This window comes from Mytilus californianus, unplaced genomic scaffold (genome assembly GCF_021869535.1).
Source record: "Mytilus californianus isolate M0D057914Y unplaced genomic scaffold, xbMytCali1.0.p SCAF_17, whole genome shotgun sequence".
In the NCBI taxonomy this organism is placed as follows: Eukaryota; Metazoa; Mollusca; class Bivalvia; order Mytilida; family Mytilidae; genus Mytilus; species Mytilus californianus.
Genome location: NW_026262659.1, coordinates 9,672,119 through 9,685,722, shown reverse-complemented (window position 1 = coordinate 9,685,722; position 13,604 = coordinate 9,672,119). Strand labels below are relative to the sequence as shown.

At 32.3% G+C, this 13,604-nt stretch overlaps 1 protein-coding gene across 1 annotated transcript in view; it reads left to right on the top strand.

Annotated features, from left to right (window-relative positions):
* The window catches only part of LOC127726388 (allene oxide synthase-lipoxygenase protein-like), a 110,684-nt gene that overhangs the window by 69,736 nt on the left and 27,344 nt on the right, over window positions 1–13,604 (top strand). Inside the window, exons 2-3 of the mRNA XM_052233786.1 lie at window positions 6,608–6,656; window positions 7,658–8,121. Of these exons, the coding sequence (XP_052089746.1) occupies window positions 6,635–6,656; window positions 7,658–8,121 (486 nt within the window). The 5' untranslated portion in view covers window positions 6,608–6,634. The remainder of the gene's footprint in view (window positions 1–6,607; window positions 6,657–7,657; window positions 8,122–13,604) is intronic.

Genomic DNA, 13,604 nt, shown 5'->3' with positions numbered 1-13,604 from the left:
CAAACTTATTGCATTACAATGAATAATACCACTCATGTCAAACACAAAAGGAATTTAGCTCTATTCAATGTAATCGTACCGTTTTGTCCAAATTAAACAGATCATCCCGAGGAATGAACATTTTGTAGGAAAAATGTAAGCGATATCTATAAAAGAGTTTGCGGGAGAAGCAATAGCAACAAAAAAAAATACCTGTGTACGGGGATATAACTCCATTTGGAACAGTATTCGCTTGGACAGGATGAGTTTCCAAAACCGCAATAACAGTTCGACATCATATACCAAATATCGTGTCGACATGCTGCGAAACAAAACTGACAATTCAGAAACAAAAGTAGCGTGAAAAACAATTGAACAAAATCATCAAAAAGTATTTTCACAGGAAGGTTGAAAGAATCATTAGTATAATTAGAACACTCTTATATAATAAAAATGGAACGTATAAGCAATCTACTTTTGTATAATGTACAATAAACACGAAATTTAGAAAGCTAGTTTTATAGTCCTAAATTCACCATGTCAACGTCTCCAAAGTCCAAAGTTTGTATGAACCATAATTGAAATCAAAATTCGAAGATTGTACAAACCATAATGAAATAAAATAAAGAATGGAAACGGGGAATATGTCATAGAGACAACAATCCGACCAAAGAGCAGAAAATAGCATAAGGTCACCTATGGGTCTTCAACACAGCGAGGAAATCCCGCACCGGGAGGCGGGCTTCAACAGGCCCCTAAACAAAAATGCGTACTAGTTCAGCAAAACTGAACGTCACACTAAACTCCGAAACTTATAAATGAATCAAAATAAAAAAAAAAAAAAAATTATACAAGACTAACAAAGGTCAGAGGCTCCTGCCTTGGGACAGGTGCAAAAATGCTGCTGGGTAAAACCTGTTTTGTGAGATCTCAACCCTCTCCTATACCTCCAGCCAATATAGAATAAACAAATACACAGCAATACGCACAGTAAAACTCAGTTTAAAAGAAGAAGTCCGAGTCCGATGTCAGAATAGGTAACAGAATAAACTAAGCCAAATGACAATGATACATTAATTAACAAAGGACTACTAGCAGTTTTACTGACATGCCAGCTACAGACCTCAATTAAACTGATTGCAAGATTAAGTCTTCATCATATGAAAATCAAGCACAATCCCTCCCGTTAGGGCTTTAGTATCATGCCATCATAAAATATACGAGAAGAACATAAATCGTATCATGCCACCAACTGGTTTTTAGAATAATTTTTTTTCCCGATGCAAGGACCCTATGAGTGAATCAATATTAATTCAAAAAAAAAATGCCATCTTTAATGACCTGACAACAGTATCGTAAATATATCCCATCTGAATAAGTCTGTTAAAAGGTTTGGTAAAATTTTGAGGTGAATGACGACATATTGTGCTTTGTACAGAATATTATCTTAAAAGATTGGATGTGAAATACCTGAACGTATAAGATGTCTGCTCTTTAATTTATATTTACAAATGATGTCCTTATATCGATGATAAAATTTAGTAAATGTTTTGACAAGTTTATGATATCGAAAACCCTGGTGTTATAATTTTTCAATAATACAGACATTTCTTTCGTTAAAATCAAATACGTTGTTACATACACGAACAATAAACACCATAAGATGGTGACAAGGAAACGTCACCATCTAAAATGGATAATTAAAAATAGAAAATGAAAAGTCATCTTTTTTATCGTAAATGTAGGTATAAAGTTTCCCGTTAAAGATATAGATATCAAGATCCAGGAAAGGGCAGTGTTCATTGTTAGTATTAGCCTTTTTTAAAGTCAGTTCAGCAGGATAAATCTCTTTAGTGTACATACTGAAGTCGTCATTATTAAGAGCCAAGATATCATCCAAATATCTAACAGTGTTATTACATTTTTGTATCAGATGTTGTTTCGATGGATCTTTGCTGATTTGAGTCATAACTTGTAACTCGTAATAATACAGAAACAGGTCCGCAATAAGTGGTGCCCCATAGTCCCCATTGGAATTCCGATAACTTGACGATATACATAATCTCGATAGCAAACAAAATTATTATCTAGTAAAAATTCAAGTCCAGTTATCGTATCAAAGCAGGTCCAATTGACATATTTCCTTTGTTTGTTGTTACTAAAAAAATACATATTTGCGAAATGGAGTCAGTTTGAATGTTGGTAAATTCGGGATTTCCTTTTGCCGAACCTCAATGTAAAATTTACGTCACACAATAAAGATATTTTTGGCAGCCTTATCAGTTTTACCGGGACAAAAACAAATTCCTTGGTGAGTTCTTTTTAGCTAATGTTTGATACGAGAAATAAGGCTATTGTGGTTGTTGCTAGGAGTAAAATGTTCTTTAAAACCTTTAAATACGAATATCAACTATGTTGATTACTGAATTAAAAAAAGAATCTTAAGATTTTTTGTTAGCTTTTTCTCGTTTTATCCATTTCGTGCAGTAAGTACGGAGTGAGTCGTTGATGATGTTACGACACTCATTCCAATTATTAATTGACGGGGGACGATATTAGGTCCTTTATTGAACTAAACCATGGACGATGATAAGGTCTGCTGTTATAACATGGGAACTGGGGCCATAAATGTATTTGGAATGACTGCAATTTCCTAACGTAGGTGTATTGTCACTGATATTAACATTTTTACACACTTCGCTGTTATTAAACACATATTTCAAGGTAGATATTTTGTAAACATAACAAATAAGAGGAACTAAGTATTATCAAAATAGCTAGGAATTTGTTCTTTAACGGAATGTTCATTAAAAATACAGGCAATATTTACAAAATCAAAACCTTTATACATATTTGATTTTAGGCCCAAGACCACAATTAATGACCCCACTTTTCGTTGTCCACGAATATAGTTCCTTTTAATTAGAGTGTATGTATTAGATACAATACAAAGGTAACAAAGAAACAGGCCGGTAACAACCGTTGCCGGATAGTTTTTCTGCACGAGTAGTCAGGTGAAGGTCCGAGGCGATAGCCGAGGACCTTGACCTGACTACGAGTGCAGAAAAACTATTCGGCAGTTTGTTTCCGGCCTGTTTTTTTGTTACCTTTGTTTTGTATCTGACTTGTACGACGTTTCAAGAAAGAAGTAGTACATTTTGCATGTAGAAGAGGAAGCAAAATTTAACAGATTCAAAACTTAAATGGCCATATACCAGTTAATGTAAGTTACAGTAAGACAGTTCAAACAAACTTTTTTTTCACTTCCCTTCAGCCTATATTTTTTTCTAAAGAAATTCAAGAATCTAATAATGCATCTTCGCAAGTAAGTAATGTATGAAAAAGATTTCAGAGGTAAGCAAGCTAACATTTGATTTTCATTTGGGGGAAAACGGAAAGGGGGGGGGGGGTTAAAATAAATTTAATATAAACAGGCTCGATTCTTTTTTGTTGAAAACATGCAGGATATGTCATTCCATTCCCCCATTCCGCCTTAAAAAATAATAAAAATCGTACGTTTGCTCCCAAATATATAAATTCAATAACAATATAAAAAGAATGAATTTCCTATTTCATTAGTGAATGAAATGGTACGAAAAAATCGATTTTGTCTTGTTAAAATCACCCATATATAGGCATATATTTTGGATTTAAAAAAAAATTATGCTTATAGGTTTTTATATATGTCTCTTATAGTGTTGGTCAGGATCAAACACGTGTCACAATATGATCCAATCGAAGCTTGCCGTCCAAAATTAGTGACATAAGTTGAATGATTTTCTTCAAGATTTGCTGCCTATTTGAACATGTATTACACGGACACTTTTTATTTATAGGATCAATCGTGCATTGGTGAGTTGATAGGGATTTTATCTTTTGATTAGATTTGATTTTTTTATATATATTTCCTGTCTTTTTTATTGAAATATAAACGTCGGTACCAGCATTTCTTTACTTTCAGCATTGTCCAGAATACTATTCATGTCCATATATTGAAAAAAAAATACATTTACGGACCGACCATTTAGCTTCAAAAGGGGGGTAAGTTTTTTTTCTGAGTAAGAAAATGATTTAGTTTATCAACGCTATCACCCAAATATTTTTTTCCGAAATTAGCGCCATTATATACGGTATTCGGAAAATCAGGAATCAGAACATTATTTTGTCATCTGATTGACCACAATATATTTTTTTCTCATAAGATTGGGGATCAGAATATTTTTTTAGGAAAAAACATAAACTCCCCTTTTGAAGTTAAATGGTCAATCCCTTAGTGTACGGATATGAATAGTAATATACTGGAATTGTTTGAAAAAAATATAGTTATTGATGCCAACGTAAATATTTTAATGAAAAAGACAAGAAATATGTCGGTGAAACAAAAAGTTCAAATCTAATTGAAATTTAAAGTGCCCATGAACTCACTGGTCATGCACGAGTGATTCTATTCATAAAAAGTGTCCGTGTAACAACTAAAAAGTGTCCGTGTATCATCTAAAAAGTGTCCGTGTAACACCCGTTAAAGTACTGTTTTTCTATAGCTCTGCTGGGGGCAAAGTCGTACAAGTTTTCTTTTTTTTTCTTCTTTCCCTTCCTCACTCATTTCTTAGTGTTTTTTTTGGGTGGAAATGAAAGAAGAGAGGTGAAATAAACTTTTGGATGTTGTGGTTTAACTGATTTGATATGGAAAGAGTGATTAGGCCAGGTGCAAAAATGTGATATTTACAGTTTTTGGAACATCTCTTGACTTGACATAGGGGTATGGATGTGTATTGGCTAAATTTGTAAGAGTGATTGGTTCAATCTTTCTGAATTTTGGATATATTTTTGGACTAGTACTATACATTACACACACAAAAGATTTGACAAAAATGCATGGTGCATTATTTTTAATAAAACAAAACGTTATAAAGAACTAATAGAGGAATTTAATTGTGGTCTGTGGCCTTTAATGAAATGTTTTTTTTTATGATCTTCAGGGCGATCAACTTTTGGAAAAAGTTTAGAATAACAAAATGCAATTATAATTTGGACGATTTCATACTAAGGCTGCAATATGAAATTGTGTTGCAATCCTCTAAAATTTGTTTTAATTCATTTACAGGTAAAGAACATAGCTTGGTTAACAGATAATGTCTGCCGTTTTGGTTTTTTTTTTAAACAGTAATTAGGTCCGAAATATTTGTATTGTTAGTACGAAACTTTCTCTTATTGCAATTTATTCTGCGCCCATGAGAACAGTTTCTACGAACAGTTTTAGAAACTATATCCAAAATGTTAACAGAATCGGTTAGTGGTATATTATCAACTTCCATGATAGTATCATTAAGATCGAGAGGATAAACTGTCTGTAATCTTTAATCCAATTTAATTCAATTATTTTCCGTGATCGTACAAATTTTGAATGAGATTCACTAGGCTGCTTATTTACTACCTCCAAAGGTTGAACTGTTAAATATTTAATAGGATGATTGTGCTTCTTAAGGTGTTGATAAATGATACTTTTAAATGTATGGGGTCTTCTTAAACGGTAAAGTTGTTCTTGTCGGCATTTTGATAAATAGCGTTCGGTTTCAACTACGTACTGAATATCGCATCCCGGTTTGTTTCATGTAAGTAAATAGATAATACTGTAAGTTTTTCAATTTATATCAGTTTCAAATTTGAGTAAAATGTGCGACCAATAAACGTGTATCTTACCGTATTGTTGGTGGAAAGACGGGGACATGTAAGTCATTTTTTGGCATGACACTTATCGATGGAAGGGTAACCACGATTTCTATTATTAAAAATGATAGCAATTGTAGTATTTTTAGATAAGCGATTTTGAAGATTGAGACGTGTAGATACCCTTTGAATGAGTTTGGTTATTAGTTTTTTTCCTTTCTGAGTTTCATTTTATTATTCGTATTTCCAATTCAAAGAAGCAAACAATGGCGTCAAGAATATGAACCTGCACACGGGAATTGAATCAAGTAATAAGATAAAACTGATCGGCTAAAGACGACAAACGCTATCCGTCATCAAGTACCCGACAAAATACGTAAACTACAAAACCAGAGGACAAAAACATAAGACAGGGTATATCAGGGTAGCGCCTGACGTCTGACTAAATAGACGAATTGGGCTGAATAGTAAAATGTAGAAATACTATTTCATGAATTTTGTTGGAAGTCCAGTTAATAAATAATATATATATATATATATATATATATATATATATATATATTTATAAATCCCGTTAAAATTTTTCTGTAACTTTAAAATACTTTCGTATTATGTGATGTCGTATGGCCATTGTCTTTTCTTGTAAATATCTATGTAAACGTTTTATTATCTAAAATATATATCTAAATTTACCTACACAGTAAATGACATATTCAAGTTCTCACAGGACGTGGATCGTCATTATGTAGCGATTCAGTAAGTACAAACGCACTGAACGTTCATAAATGTTGTACACAACATACATAAAATAATATGTTATCTTACTCTTTAAATAAAAAGTTCAAATACAATAAAAACATTTAGAATAACCAACATGCCATTTAATGCCATTGTGAGAATTGTTTTGAATGATTTCTAAGTAAAGCCTTTTTTATTATTTTGTTTTTGTTTTTTTGTACAGTTTGAAAAACAGAATAGTAAAATAGTGATGGGGAGTTGTAGCAGCAAAGGTAAAGTAAATATTACGTCTCTCTAGACATATAGTTCATCACCAATTTGCATCAACACCATATATTCTGTATCATGTGAAAATGTATTTAAGTGGTCAATCGCTAGCTATTCAATAGGAAAAACTTAAATATGATGCCAATCTTAACATTTGGTACGCCAGACGCGCGTGACGTCTTCATAACGACATGTACTCATTTGCCTGTTTAATCTTCAACAAGAACTATAAACAAAAAATTGTCGTTTTAATGCGTCACATTTTTAGATTAGTACATATTTCATTGAAGGTTTTGAAATATGAAATTGACAGCTACTTTACCTTTTTTAAAGCAATTAAGGAAAAGTAAATTAAGATATTGTTAGAGTCATCAACGGTAATCTCTCTGATGAAAGAAGTTATAAATATAACAGATTATTTCATGTAATTTTAGTGGAATGGTTTCGTGGGACACAAGCACATAATCGTATCTTTGTTATGAATACTTCACTGGAGAATTTTGTTATTTGGGATAAAGGAGAACATTCCATACCATTAGCAACTAATTACATTTGTGAATAAGTTGTACATCAAAGAACTCTTGAATGGAAATAAACGTATGAAATGTAAAGATATATTTTGTATATTTTTGGGGTTTTACTTTTATTTACTAACATTATTGCATCATTGGTGTTCTGTAGAATTTGCCACTCAAAACATTTTCTAAATAGTACCTGAGAAAATAAAACAAAGACATGCCAGATTAATTATGTTCTGCTAAATAACTGGAAAGGTCTAAGAATTGAAAAACGTGATGGAAAAGTGTGCTTAATGTCTTCTATTCGTTTTTTTGTCTACAAGGATTCAGTAACCATTGCTGTTTGATGGATAAATATACTGAAGACATAACTGAAGATGATCATATACAAATTAGGTGAATAGCCTTTCAACTGAGACAAAGTTGAATCATACATTTGGTTTGCTCAGAATATTGGAATATAAACATTTTTTGTATTTCATTTGCAGTTAAGATGGTGTCCTATAAAATTTCGGTGAAGACTGGAGATCAGATAGGAGATGGGACTGATGCTAATGTTTACATCAAACTTTATGAAGAAGGTAACCAGACAATCGTGCACACTCTAGATAACTGTTTTAAGAATGATTTTGAAAGAGATCATATTGATAACTTTTCTGTTAGTTCTCAATTCAACATTTCTAAAGTGCAGAGAGTCGAATTGTGGCGAGACAATTGTGGTTTGTTAAGCAACTGGTATTTAGATTGGATTGAAGTCACAAACAAGGCAACCAACACCAAATGCCTATTTCCAGCAATGAAATGGATCAAAGAGAACCACCGTTATTTTTTTAACAACATGGACTCATGTTTACCACAAGACGATCCATTTAAAGAATCGAGAATGTCGGAGCTTCAGGACATACAAAAAGAATATCAGCTACGGGTTAACATACATGGATTACCTGCTCAGGTAAGGATTCATTACACAAAAGTTGAGAAGATACTAAATGAACAATCATCAACAATAAGTCGTAGAAAAAAAACCATGTATAAACGAAAATCGACGACATAAAAACTACAGTTCACAGAACAGTACACGAAAAACTAAAGATTGAGGATCATGACCTCTCCTTCTGAACAAAAGGAAGCGATTTTCGTGCTCATGGAGGATAAGCGGGTCTTGCCCATGTCAAGAGTAAATGCAATAATAAGTAGCAATCGATGATTTCGCAATCATGAATAACAGAACTGGATTATGTCTATTATTAGTGGGACCTTTCATGTTTATCTATGGCACATTAACAATGAAAAGAAATTTTCAAATTTCTTTATTTTCCAATACTTTAACGTTCATAAGACAATTTTCAACTTAATACATTTCACTTTTCTCAAAATTTTGTAGACTACCAATTTTTCATTTTGATCCATAGATCATCATATTTGTCCTTGTCATAAGCAACACGAATGATGACATATGTTGAGCCGGATTAGCACCTGGTATATATCATCACGGTTTTGGCAAGGTTCCTGGCGCTTAGGTTTTACTAGTAAATGTAATATGAGGAAGGCGCTACCTTGAATGCCAGCTTACCAAGACTATGTCCTACATATTGATTGATTGTTGGTTTGCTTAACGTCCAGTGGCAAATGCTTCATGCATGTTCAGGACGAATGTCCTACATATAGTTTTTGTCTAAAATAAAATAATTAGTTCAGATGGAAAATGTCAAGGGAACGATCATTGAACTCCCAAATTGATGAAAAAAAAATATTCTAATCAAGCAGAGGACAAAAAAATATTCTGAATCCAGATTATCCCCATACCTTGGGCTTCTAGTGTTAATTTTGGACCAACTAATTTTGATCGATAGCCCTTTGCGTGAAAAAAAATCTAACTCAAACAAAACACCATAACCCCCGCCCTTTTGACGCTGAATGGTTGCACCCTTATTGTCCATATTGTTTTCTGCTGAAAATAAATTTATTCGTGATTTCTCTAAATGACAATGCTTAAATTCATTATCTTGTGCCATTTTCAAATCCATTTTTCTTTCTTTGCAAATCTTACAAAATTTAAAACAATAAGACATTTGTTTAATTTCAAAACTATAAATACTGTTATACAATCCATAACTTTATTAAATTAACTTTTTTGTTGATTTTCATGAAAAGGTGGAGGATTGGGATATCTTTTTCATCAATATCTAAAAGTTGTAGCAGGTTTTTTTTATTTAGTATTGCAAACAACGCTTTCTGTTTGTTGAATTATTTTTACTTTCTAAATTAGCTGGATGTTCATATTGTTTTCCCAGTTTCCTGCATCTCATATATATGTGATCAGCAAGAGGATCATTCTGATTTTTAAAAGAAGAGTTTGAATTTACAGTGAGCCTGTTTAGAATAATGTTTTGATCAGGTTTTTCATTTTGATCTAAGCATAAGGAACCATAAATAGGATTGTTAAGTTGATAATCTAAAGATTTTGCTATTTTCTAGGATGCTATTTAAAATTTGAGGGGAGAACACTGCTCAGCAGAATAAATGTATTCCTAGTCATCTTCTGTTTGTGGGTTTCTACATCAATTTCATGTACTTATTCAGAGTCCGTTTATGTCATTTTAACATTTTATTTTATTAGCTTACTTTTCAAGTTTTTATACGACGGCAAAATAAAATTCAGAATGGAAATGGGGAATATGTCAAAAATTTGCTTTCGAGTAATGCAATCATGTCCCTGTTGTTGTTCGAAGACACATTTGGTTTCCGGACAATAACTTTAGTTTAAGTAAATGGATCTCTATGACAATGTATAAAATTGTACCAGAAGGTTCAACTTCAATACACAAAAGGAAGGTTAGAATTGATTTTGGGGGTTAACATATGGTACCAACAGTTTAGGAGTCAGTGGTCAAAAACAACATTTTTGGGTTGTTTTTTCCATAATTTTTTTGGTTTTTTCTCCAAGCATTTACCATTTTTACATTGATTATTTCTCATTTATATATAAATACAACAAATACTGATATGGCAGGAGATACACACGAAACAGGGTGTGTAAATTATTTTATCGGTAATTTGTGCATTTTTCCTTTGATGTGTACTTCTTGATTATGTCGACGTCAGTATCAGTGAACTGGTCATGATAAAGAAAATATATTGGGTCAGTTCGCAATTGACATGCGCGAGTGCACCGCAAAAGGATCTTCTTTCCCTTTAATTCACAAAATTGTACATGATTTTTTTTCGCAGAAACGCACGAGTTATTTCATGAATGAAACACTTGTCATTGTTTGAAACTTTTAGTAATAAAAAGTTAGTTTAGCCTTTTTGAACGATTCACTGACTGTGGGAAAATTTGAACAGAAAATGTACGATAAACCTGATAAAATTGCATTATCTGCAGAATTATTGATAGCTTTTCTTACTATTCACAAGGACATATAACTAACATATCGTCCATGCTATTCCGATCTGAGTTTTTATTCATACATAGTCTGGCATGGCTGGTGCTGTTCCAAGTTGTCTTCTCTCTCTGCATTTTTCTTGAGAAGTATTTGTTTGACCTGGTCAGTCACTATAAAGTGTTACAATTCATATTTAGACGCAACACATAAATAGTGACCAAAAAGGTACCGCTTTCACGTGTATGACATGAGAGAATCTAGAAAAAAAATTAAATGTACACATAATTTTTCAACATTTTTGTGGGACTATCATATAAAATTAAGGAGATATGTAGTTGGAGACTGCTGCTGAATAGAAATGTTCGGGATCACCTGATACCTGTTTTCAAATTAGTCCATATTAAAGTTTGAAGGGTCCAAAATTAAAATATGTTTGATTTCAACTGACATAAAAAAAAAATTGTGTTTTTTATATGCTAAATCTACATCTGCGGTTGTATTAGGCTGTGCTTGGCGATGCATTTTATTGCTTTTTTGTTTGTACTTTATTTTATTTTGGTCATGAAAATTAATTTGTAGTTGTGAAGTTGCTTAAATTTTTAAAAGATGATAATTAGATAACTTCGCATGGTGACAACACTGACGTTTTCGTAGATTTACTTTTTCCCGGGAATGCTTCATCTGTTGATATATTCTCATTGTGAACGATTTGTGTATATTTAAATATATTAACCGATGTTGAAAGACATGTATAATGTCAATTCATAACAATACAAATTGTTTAGTCTCAAAGAAAACTTGTAAGATTTCCGCAGTTATTTTTGTTGAATTGGGTACTCGGTGCAATTTGGGAACTGTGACGTTATAGCCATAAGTGCTTTCATTCCGCCGTGTATTTATTCCGGGTAACTGTTTTTCACTAGAGAATATTGGATGTAAATAGTGTAAAAGCGTCGATCTTGATATCGTTGTTTTGTTTATATAAGACCAGTTTATTGTTTACATAAATAAACGGGCTAAAATTAAAACGATTTTCAAGGAACCAGTTTAATTAATCTGAGCTAATCTAGTAAGTAATATTGATGATGATGAGGAGGCTGTTTTTATAACTCAAAATACTGTATCAATGATCAGGACATTGAACTTGTCAGATATAAACCAAAAAAGAGCAGATTTTGTCTTACATAAAGTTTCAATTATAGAAGCATCCTTTGATATTGACATAGGAGATATGATTTTATATAGATTTGCATAAAAAAATTATTCAAATCTTATTCGTTGATAAGCATTATTGTGTTATCGTGTGTTCAAATTAGTACTAATCACTTCACAATTTATGTATGGATCTAAAGCACTTGTGTAATTAATCCCGGTATACAATAACTAGTGCAATCATTCCGGTACAGAATCACTAGTGTAATCATTCCTTGTTCAAAAACACTAGTGTGAACATTACATGGATGAAAACTCTCCACTTTTTACATAAATCAACTATGCAAGTTTCAAATACACTAAAAACTATAAAACCACATTTTATATGTATTTCCCCTTTTTAGAACCTTATAATGACTGGTGGATGTTTTACACTGGACCCGGATAGAAAAACCTAGTGAATTTTCGTTGGTGGATAAAAATCACTGGGAATTTTCGTCCTCCGGATAAACTACACTTGCGGAATCAAACCACTATTACACTTATTGCTTTAATAGGTTGAAATGTGCCCGGGAAATGTGCACCTGATAAAAGTATTCAGGGAAAATGTTTTGATCAGGTTTAATTTAAACTGAGGCATAAAATATACAGGCGACTGCGGGAGGCAATTATTTATATTGCATCCAAATAATGTGTCGGCAACTTGAATTTTCAAAGGATGTAGCCCACATACTTCCAAGTAACATGCTCTACACAGCTACTTTTGCATAGGTACTATTTCTGTACCAAAAATCTATAGTACTGAAAATCTACTTTTATTATTCAGTACTATTTTGTTACTTTAAAATTATTGTAATATTTAGGTACCTGTATTTTACAGTACTTCGGCTCCGGCTACGTTTCTCTCGAAATTTATTGCTTGCAGAGGGTTTTTCTGTGTTCCCATGGCTATACGGAACTTTAACACTACAAATGTTATCATAAATTATGATATTGTAACTTTTAAATGAAGTACCTGTGGTTATTAAGGAAATTTGTCACTGATAATGGAAAGATGAAGCAGACGATGAAACATGGCGTAAGATGTCGTTGTCCAAATATTTCCGTGGTACAATAAAATTTAAATAAACTACACAAGTTACTAAAATTTCTAAATTCTTGTTTTTGTAAACAAATAAAAATTCATGTCGTATTTAACATCGAATTTATTCCGTTTTGTCCCGTTTTTTCAAGATCGCGATTAAACGAGAATCTGGCAGCCATTAAAAATATAAGGGTTAAACTAATGTCCTGACAATGTCCTGACAGATATTCCAATGCTAATTTTGTTTTCATTATTTGAAGATTTGGCTTTATATTTGGAGCCAAGCAAGAATACAATATTAATTTAATAAATATAAGGGAAAAAAAGAAAAAAAATATTTTTAAGAGTTAGATAACTTGACTTGATCAACTTCGAAATTTTTTTTTTAAAAATCGTACGAGATTTAACGAGAGTGACGAAACTTTTTAGTTTGATCATGTAGAGAGAGTTATCGTTCTTTATGTCAATTCGATGCTTCAACCATAAGTGCCAGCTAAAGCTGGCATATTATTTTGTGGACTTTCTTCGTTTTCTTAGTTTATAGTCTTTTGCTAGTTTTTCTTCGACTTATAATTTTTTATTGTTCCTTTGAGTCTGATATCTCTTTCTGTATTAGACCAGCACGCTTAGTTGCATTTTTAATATGCTAGATCCCAAGGTTACAGTCCGCAGTGAAACATATCATCCTACGCAGACACATTATTCTAATTACAAACCAATCTGAACAGTTGATGCTGCGAGAGAAGCAAAAAATACCATTTACAAGTGTTTGGTGGGATTCATCAGGGAATCAAACCTATGACCTCCTGTATC